The sequence below is a fragment of the Morus notabilis genome, unplaced genomic scaffold, assembly GCF_000414095.1.
Source record: "Morus notabilis unplaced genomic scaffold, ASM41409v2 Scaffold475, whole genome shotgun sequence".
NCBI classification, from domain to species: Eukaryota; Viridiplantae; Streptophyta; class Magnoliopsida; order Rosales; family Moraceae; genus Morus; species Morus notabilis.
Window position 1 is genome coordinate 147,392 of NW_010360102.1, and position 9,988 is coordinate 157,379.

At 30.6% G+C, this 9,988-nt stretch overlaps 1 protein-coding gene across 4 annotated transcripts in view; it reads left to right on the plus strand.

Annotated features, from left to right (window-relative positions):
• The first annotated feature begins 3,215 nt into the window (after positions 1–3,215).
• Positions 3,216–9,988, plus strand: part of LOC21389033 (calcium-transporting ATPase 10, plasma membrane-type) — an 18,938-nt gene continuing 12,165 nt past the window's right edge. For 2 of the 4 annotated variants that reach the window (XM_024164156.1, XM_024164153.1), the window contains exon 1: positions 8,013–8,406. In XM_024164156.1, coding sequence (XP_024019924.1) covers positions 8,248–8,406 — 159 coding nt within the window. In that variant the 5' untranslated portion in view covers positions 8,013–8,247. Of the gene's footprint in view, positions 3,342–7,724; positions 7,794–8,012; positions 8,407–9,988 lie in introns of those variants that run through there. The other 2 variants (XM_024164155.1, XM_024164154.1) reach the window with 2 other exon arrangements.

Here is a 9,988-nt window from a genome sequence, read left to right on the forward strand (position 1 = left end):
ATATGAGGACAAGAGAAAAAACATGATGATCTACTATACATCACGAGGACAATAAAAAAGAGCCTTACACACAAGGAAAGTTTTAGTTTGCAGCTAATGCTAATTAATTACTTGAAAATAATCAAAAGGAGAAGGGTAGTGAAAGCTTGGCGGAAGAAAGTTGGGATTTCTCTTAGTTCAAGTTCAATAAAATTTTGAACTTGACGCATGTTTTCTCTTAGAAATTCTCTTTCCTGTACGCACTTCTGCCATTATGGCGTGCATTGAAGATGTGGATGACTTCGATTCGGGGGACACGAAAAGCTCAATTGACGATTTGTCGATAGTTCGAAAGCTCAAGAGTGTGGGGGAAAATATTGGATTGCTCCTAATTATATTCTCCATGTTCAATGGTTTCCTCCTTTTTTCCTGGCCCTACTACTTGTTGTGGTATTTTCTGGACCTACAAGGCCTTCTACAAAGGATGTTTCTCTATTTCGTTCGGAATAATTGCTTATGCTTTTGAGGCGGAGTTATTAGGAGATGCATCATGCTTCTCTTTATTTCGCGAAAAATTTTGGTTGGAACAAGCTCTCTACTTTGTATGTGATTCCTCTTACGCGGTCGAGTTATTATTACTTTAGGATCACAGCAAAACTCGTTGCTCCATTGCTCTTGATTACCTTAATTCCATTGATTTTCAGGCTTCGCATGCATATCTATAGAGAAGGGATTAATCAAGTGGCCAATAAGCTGGCTACTAAGTAGTTGCTCACTTGATAAGCTTGCTCCAGATTTTTGTGCCACTTTGGTCATGTCTTAGTAAAGTAGCGTTTGCCTTGTTTTTCTAATTAAGCTTAGCTTCGACTATGCACTCTTTTTCCTTTTTATTGGGATTTTCCCTTTGGCTTAGTTATATCATCATAAGGTTTTAACTAACTAGTCATCTTTTTGGTCTTTCCATCCGGAGTATATGATCGAGCTTTTCCTTAGTTTTTTCTTTGTGGTCCTCGATAGTATTTTGTTCCATTTTTGTCAGTTATTGCTTCCGTGTGGCAGTGTTTTGCTTAATCATTCTTTGTTTTTGTTTTCAGTTGTCGCCGGAAATTAGCCGTCGCAAACAATTAGACGCAAATAATGTATTTGCGACAACATAGTTTTGAAATGTCATCGCGAATAAATCGTCACGAATGTTCTGTCGAACATGTCATTAATAATGACGTGTTCTAAATTATTTGCGACGACATATATCATTGTAAAAGTTGTTAGAACCTTTTTGTGGCCATAGGCTTCAAAGTGTCATCGCTAATAATGTAGACTATTTGCGACGACATTTTTAGATTTGTCGTCACAATTTTTTTTTTTGCCCTAATTTCCTAATAATATTAAATATTAAATATATAAATTAGAAGAAAATTTAATAATAAAATTGATATTTGTTAATAAAAAATTGATATAAAAAAGTCAACACAATAATAAAATAAATCTTAAAAAGTAAATTAATTAATTTATACTAAAAAGTATTAATAATAAAAAAAATAAAAATAGATATTTTATTCTCCTAAATTAGCAGCATTGTCGTCCTTATCCTCATCTTCTTCGTTTTGCTCAGCGGTAGTGAAACTAATTAGTTTCGATGATAATCACATTTTGCCCAATATTTAATGTCCAAATAGAATTATTCAAAGACATATCCCTTAAAAGACAAAAAATAATAAAAAAATACCTGTTGCCTTTTTGTCTTTATCAACAATAGAGGCCATTTACTTAGAAAGAAATTAAAAAAAGAACCAAAAAAAAAAAAAAAAGCATTCAATAGAGGAACCGTCAAGTCCCTTTAGAAAATTACCACCGTCCCTCGTAACTTTCAGAACCGACTCAGTTGAACCGAAAAGAAAAAAAAAAAAAAAAGTAAAATACTTAATTTGTAGAAATATACCTTGCTTGAAGGTGTAAAAGCAACCGAATAGAAAAGTTAAAACTAATTGGAAAAGAAGATCACAGGTCATCTCAGAAGTGGTAGATTATAAGCTATCTAGCTGGCGTAGCATTTTAAGTAGTAGTACTCCTGCTGCAACCAAGTGACCCAACTACCTCATGTCTGTTTATGCCAAATTTAGCAAAAACGTAAGCATCCAAACACCAAGTAATTTCCAAATGTTTCCTCTTTTGGATGATAGATAATATTCATCTGGTGGTGTCAAATTTCCTTACAATATTTATGCATTAATTATAAGGTCAGCTGTGTCTGCTCATCATTTTATCTCTCTCTCTCTCTCTCTCTATATATATATATATATATATATATGTGCGTGTATATATATAGAGATATTGCTATATATCAATTAATGCTGTATATATTAGTTAGGGACTGATCTGTGGACGTTGTGTATAACGTTCTTTAGATCATGAAAAAAGTTAAAAGGCTTTTCATTTAACATCAATCTTATCCGTACACGAACAACAACGGCCAACAATAATAACTACTTTTTCAATATTCCATGTGCTACTTGGTATTGAAAACAATATGCCTATAGTAGTACTTAACTGTATGCGAATATATAATATATATACATGCACATTAATTAATCTTTTGCACCATGAATATTGTCTGAATATATTTCATTAATTTCAAAAGCAATACTGGAGTTATTCTTAAATTTTATGCTGCATATGTCAATATCTAGCACTGACTATGTATTCTTAAGTACATGATTTTATTCACGTAGGGGCTATATATATATATATACACACACACACACTGACGGGTAGACTGCAGTAAAAGTTGGGATTAGTTTCTGAATTTTTAAATTAATCTAAAGTGTCTATGTGTATGTATATATATATATATATGTATGTATGTATGTATAGTCTTATTATATATGTTTAGGTTTGCCTCTTGTACAGGGTTAGGTATCAAATTCTAAGTTCCAGGTGTTGCTGATCTAGCTTTCTTTTCCCCACCAAGACAACCAAAATATATATATTCATACTTTCTATTTATGGCAATATATATTTCAGAATATATCTTTGCAGCTTCAACAAGAAGATATTTGCAGTATTAATAGCTAGCTAGCTAGCTAGCAAATTAAGGATCGATCGATCGTACGTTATCAATTTTGATTATCACGTAATCATCATCATATGTTATTGATCCTGCATGTCAATTAAGCCTATTTTGTTCTCAGCCGATGATCAGGGAAGAGTATTTGTTAATATAGAATTTCTTGGTGGGCATTATTGCAGCTGATCACTGCTACTAGCTACGTCTGTGATTGTTGTGATCTCTTGCTCTCTCAAGGAAGATCATTTGTCTCTCGAGGTGACGATCAGTAATTGTCTTCTGCTATAATTTCTAATTGGTACGTGTCTCTATAGCTACATATATGATCTGATTTGTTATATATATATATATATATATACACACACACACACACACACACACACACACATATACTTCCCTTGCTTTTATTTTCTCCTAAAATAACCAAGTATTAGATTAAAGATTTGCTTAACTTATAATTAATTAACTTGATATGTCATCATCGAATTCCTTACTACATGTTAATATGTTATTAAGTAATTGCTCAAAAACCTCCCTGATCAAAAGAAACACCTACATATATATATATATATATATATATATGAGAGTCTAACTAGGGAAGAATAATATATATTGATGAGTTTTTTTTCCACCAGTTTTTAACATAATTTTTTAGGGTTATTTTTTTCCCCCATTTATTCTATATTTAGGGACGTTGTTGCATATACATATATCTTGGATGGCTTCCACTGTGGATCGTTAATTTTGGTTTGGACCATAAGACACTCTTAATTACTAAGTTAATTATCTTCTCTCTTTAGCAAAAAAAGTTAATTATCTTCTCTGATTTTGGTCCATCGATCACCCGGCTTGCCTGATCCTTTTCGACTTCCTTTTTTTTTCTCTCTCTGTCTATCTCTTTCCTTTCTTCTTTTTAGTAATTCATGGTTATTTGTTTTCAATGAAAACAACCCGATTGAGAAGAGGGAATTATTAAAAAGAAGAAAAAACCAGAAAGCAATAAAGAAACTTACACCTCTCCCATATTAATTTGTTTCTATTTGTTACTCCAAAAGCGGCCAACTTATCTGTTTATACAAACAATATTATTAGCCTCTCAATTACTTTAAATTTGGTCCTTTTTTTTTCTTTATTTTTGAGAAGTAAAATAAAAAACACACAAGTGACCAATCTTATTTTGGTCATTGTCATTACTCTTTTGTTTTCACAAAAACTAGGAATAAATACATTTAATTATTTGGGTCGTAGATAGCTTGTCGGCGTCCACATATTTCTTAGGAATATTGCTATGATATTTTCAAAAGTTAATTACTTTTGTTTTTCTTTCGTTTTATGCTAAGAATAATGAGATAAGACATTTTCAAAAGTTGATTAACTTGCCGACAGTCTTTGGTCTGTTGGCGTTAGTTAATTAGTTGGAATCATATGATATTGTGATTATATTGTCCCTAATTCCCTTATTCCATTGCAAATTTTTCAGTCTTAATCTGTCATCAAATTACGTGCTTTACACTCAAACTCAAACCTTGTTCTCCTCCTTAACATTATGACTTCCAATATTTCCAAAATTCAATCATTACGGAGTGCACGCGGGATAACAGGCAAGTTTTATGGGAAAAGAGAAAAACAAATAAAAGAAAATTATATGGGTTGAACTTTGAAGCTGAATTAGTACTTAGTTTAGCAAGAATTTTAATTTTCATATAAAAACGCGTGTTTGTATTAAATTACATATGTTAATCAATAGAGTCCTCATATCTCATAGTATTTATGATCAGCTACTTTTTTTTTTTTTAAAAAAAAAAGCAAAAAGGAAGAAGAAGAGTTCATTCTTGTTATAAATTTTACTAATTTATTAATGTAATTTTACTAATTTCAATAACTTATATCGAAAATATACTAGGAATATATACCAAGTTCTATATAATTTTATGGGAATCCAGTTTTTTTTATCATAGTAACATACGTGTGACAATTTCTTTGCAGACACATTTAATAAGATATACCCTGAAATTGATTTTTTTCTTTAAGGTCAAGTGGGAATTGATATTAGAGTGGTATATTATTATTCTTAAAGGATTGGATTCATAAATAAAGAGCCATAACCTCCCAACGAATCAAAATTAAAAACAAAGCTAACACTTTTAACTTTTGACATTCGCTAGGAAACTTCGTGAGCAAATTCTCAAGTTTATAATATCTAAGAGGTGGTCATGTTTGAAAAATTATGTAGGTTAATTAAACTTTTGCCTTTTTTCCATTTTCCAATTGGATTCAAATTAAAGTCTTTATAGTTACACGATCAGTATCAGAATATATATCTATGACTGCTTTTTGTGATTATAGTAATGTTCCTCGAATAATAAAAAATATGCTCTGGGTATAACAAGTTATGGAGTCTTAAAAAAAGATTGTAGGAGTAGAAAATGTTGTAAATAAATACCCAAATAATCTAGGAGTGGCATCTACTTCCTGCTTACTGCCTGCTGATCGGTACATGGATCTTTTCTGAAGACTAACCCGGCGTGGTCCCAACTTAAACTCGTGATTTTTTATATAGCCACCCTGCATACCATGTTTGAGGAATATTTACGTCGTGGCTCTTAAGATCTCGTTAGAACTTATAACTTATTTTGTTTTTCTTCTTTTTTTCCTTTATCTTTTTAGAAAAAGTGCAAACGAACATGTTATTTTAATTTACTAAGTCTAATTATCAACGGAGGCTAAATTGTGGGCACAATTACTTTTAACTTTTTGATGAGAGAATCATCAATAAATTTTTAAATTGAAAGAAAAAAAAAATATTAGTGCCATGTCATCTTCGATTTATATTGTCATTTTAGAAATTTTAGATCCCACAAATAGAATAGAAATGACCTGATTCAATTCTACTTAAAAAATAAACACAGTTTTCAATTACGTCACCACACCACACATCTAACGCTGCATAATACATTAATCAGACATGAGTTTTTTAAGTGAAGTAATAAAGTATGAAACTTTGGAAAAAGAAGAATGACATCTTATCAGTGCATCAATCCTCTAATAGCGTGAAATCACTAAAGCATAAGTGAATACATCTTAGCCATTAATTTCATATCTAATATCTACTCTTGTATCATAAGTATTTTGGTTAAATTTTGGCCATCGATGAAATTTTAAGTGTTCATCTACTTGACAAGTGTATAACAAAAGACAATTTGAACTTTTTTTCTTTTCTAATGTTGACATGTGTCTACTTAGAAGAAAATTTAAACTTTTCTTCTTTCGTAATCTTCACACGTGTTTACTTAGAAGAAAATTTAAACTTTTTTTCTTTTCTAATATTGATAAGTATTCATTACATGTGAATTTTTTTACATCTATATATTATCTAATAAAGTGAATATTACATGTCATTTTCAATTTATATTATCATTTTAAAAGTTTTGGATCCTACTAATAGAATAGAAATAATCTGATTTAATTATACTCAAAAGATGAACTCAATTTTTAATTTTGCCACCACACCACGTATCTAACGCAGCATAATACATTGATCAGACGAGAGTTTTTTAAAGTGGAGTAATAAAGTATGAAACTTAGACGTATCTAGGAAGTAAAAAGAAGAAAAACATACTGATATCAATCTTCTCATAGTGAAATCACCAAAGTTGACATTTAGGCCGCACTTTTTCCACGCGTTTGCTTCAACTTCTGGCGACACTGCACTTACTTTTTGTTGGCTCACTCCTTAGCTAACACGTTATCTTCATTCCTAATATAAATACACAACCGCTATCCATACGTGTAAAAGTATTCCATTATCTATTCTAGAAAATACTAATCCAACCATCTATTGCCATCTCTCCACAGTATATTACTAACAATACAAATGGTCATTAGTCATTCAATAAAAACAAAAAACACCAAAATCTCTCATGGGGTCCACTTAAGAAAGTATTTGGTACATCTTTTTTGTTTTGAAATAGTATTTAGTATATGTGTTGTTCTAGTGAAGTCGATGGATTTGGCTATGTAATGCATATGGTCTTCTCTGAATAACTGATTTGCACCATTCAAGCAGGTGGTTTCAATTTATTGATTTATTTGTGTTTGGAATTGGCGCGTGCCAATTTATTTTACCATAAAGTGTAAAAAAAACAAAAAAATGTACCGTAATAAGTGGTGCCAACGCAATAATAAAATAACTTTAAGAAAAAGTTTGCAAAACCGTTTCACATTCCATTATGTCACGCTTCTTGCATGTGGTACAACTGTCCATCCAACCAAAATAATTGAAACTCTTTTTATTTTTTTTTAATTTTTAGGAAAATAATAGAAACTTTTTTTTAAAACTTTATTGAGAGGTAAGTAGACATATTCATTTATAGAAAGAAAAATAGAAAAAGAGAATTTCCCATTTGCCATCAAAAGAGAACCAATGAATTTGCTAAAAACAAAAAAAACAAAAAAAATTTAGAAGTATCAGGAAAATTTGTAAGAATTTCTATTTATTGTAAGATTTATTTTCCCAAAATTTCTCGAGCTCTGAGGACCGACCAAACCGGCCATACATATTTATGTTTTATGGTTTGGTTTGTTTTGTTTGTCTATATATAATATGTGTAAATTCAGAGAAACAATTTATTTTATTATTACCATTATTATTTTAACGTGTTTAACAAATCCATAATCTCAGTGTTTACAGATAAAAACTAAGGAGAAGTACAAGAAGACGAAAGGAAGACATTCTCTTTGAATTCAGTCGGTAGCCAAAATCCTCTTACTCTTTACTCTCACAATTATTCTTTCAATTATTTATCAAGGTAAAAATAAAAATGGTAAAAATAAAAATACTAAAAATACCTCTAAGAAAACTAAAAAATAAAATAGTGATAAAGAAATACAACAAAAAAATAAAAAATGTTTATATATATATATATATATATTTTTTTTTTTTCTATATAAGATCTGATATTGACATTTCTTCGGTTTTTTGGGAACCCTAATTATCAATCTCATCTAAACAAAAACAAATGGTTTAAAATATTTCCTGTTCCTTAGTGAGTACTAGTAGTATAGAAAAAGTGAAACAAAACTGTGTTTGTTAGAAATGGTTTTGATTGATGAGGAATGAATGAAAGAGAGAGAGTGATTAGAGAAGTGACGGTGCCATCTCTCCTGCGACAGTTTTTTCGTTTCTGTGTTCTTCTCCGGCGACGATGACAAGCTTCAAAGGGTCGCCTTACCGGCGAGCCGGCGATCTGGAGGCCGGAGGTAGCAGCCGCTCCGGCGACTTGGACGACGATGATATCTCCTCTGATCCTTTCGATATTCCCAACACCAAAAATGCTCCCCTCAATCGTCTTCGCCGATGGAGGGTCAGTCTTTCTCTCTCTTTCTTTCTATCTATATATATATATATATATGTTATATATGTATATACATGTTGGCTCATAGAGATGAATTGATAAATTAATACGGTATAAAGTGGGAGATTCAGAGTTTAAATTTTTTAATTGTATTTTTTATTTCCATTTAAATTATTATCACGTTAAATTTTTAATATATTTCTAGTTTAAGTAGTTACGTATCGGGCTTTTTAATTAATTTATCTATATGATTGTTTAAGCCCATATGTAAGGAGAGTGTTAAAGTATAAAATTATTATTGACCCACCTCTTAATAGCTTAAACTTTTGGATGAATCGATAAATTAACACACATGTATATATATGTATATATTCTTTTGTTGCTAATGTTATAATCTGCTCGTTTACTTGTTTAATTCATATTTCTTATTTCTAGCTTTTTTCATCTTTATTGGGAACAATTTTATGCAAGTTAAATTTGTCCAATCCGCACTTAAGATTATGAATTCTTTGCATTCTGGAGTTAATTTACGAGTGTTAGTCTATTGGAAATCTTGCTCGGAAAAACAATTGTGAATGTGATTTATCGGAGGATTTTTTTTTTTTTTTTTTTTTTTTTTTTTGGGGGGGAGTATAGAGAAAATACATTACTGGAACTCTGTTACTTTTTACAGCCTGATCATGTCGGAATCGTATTAGAAAATGGTCTGGTATATAATAGTGAAATTAGCACCATTTTTATGCACGATTTCTAGTATTCAATTTCTTAACTAATGTTCAGTTTTAGATTCTGAATTCTTTACGAAAATGCGTTTGGTATTTGTAATGTTTGTGGAGTTAATTTATAAGTTTAAGCATGTTGTAATTCTTGCTAGGGAAAAAGTTGGGATGGAAAATTTGTATAACACGGAGTATTATTCTTGTTATAAATGTTAGTCTTACATATTATTTCTTTTTTTAGGGATTTAGTAGTTGCATTGTTAGGTTTTATTTCTAGAAACTGTTTTTTGAATCTTAAAGAAGAAGGAAATTAGTAAATGCATGTTTTGTTGGGTTTAAGTTATTTTTCAGAAATTAGTTTTTGGAAATGGGCTGAAAAGCACCATTTATTTAACACATATTTAGTTTGAGGTTGTATTTCTAGCCAAAAAAAAAGGTATAAGGCTGTATTATGTGTTTTTATGATATTAGACTTACAAAAAAAAAAAAAAAAAAGAGAAAAAGAAAAAGAAATAAAAGAGAAAAAGAATAAAGGACTGGTTACCATGTCAATGAAAGAATTAAAGATATGGAAAACAAGATGGGGATTCTCTATAGGCTGATATGAAGGGATGTAGCACAGCTTGGTAGCGAGAGCCTGTTTCGTGCACAAAAAGTCACATTTGTTTTAGAATTTATAAAATATTTGTATTATGCTTGGTTAAACTTGGGAAGAGTTATGGCGGAATATGGTATTTTGTTTGACCAGTATCCACTTCAAAAGAGTGAAATTTGAAATCGTTTCCTGGTTGGAACTATTTGTTGCTCTTAGTTATTAGAAAGGACAACATGTTTACAATTACACGATTGATACTCTAGTTTGCCCACTCTTT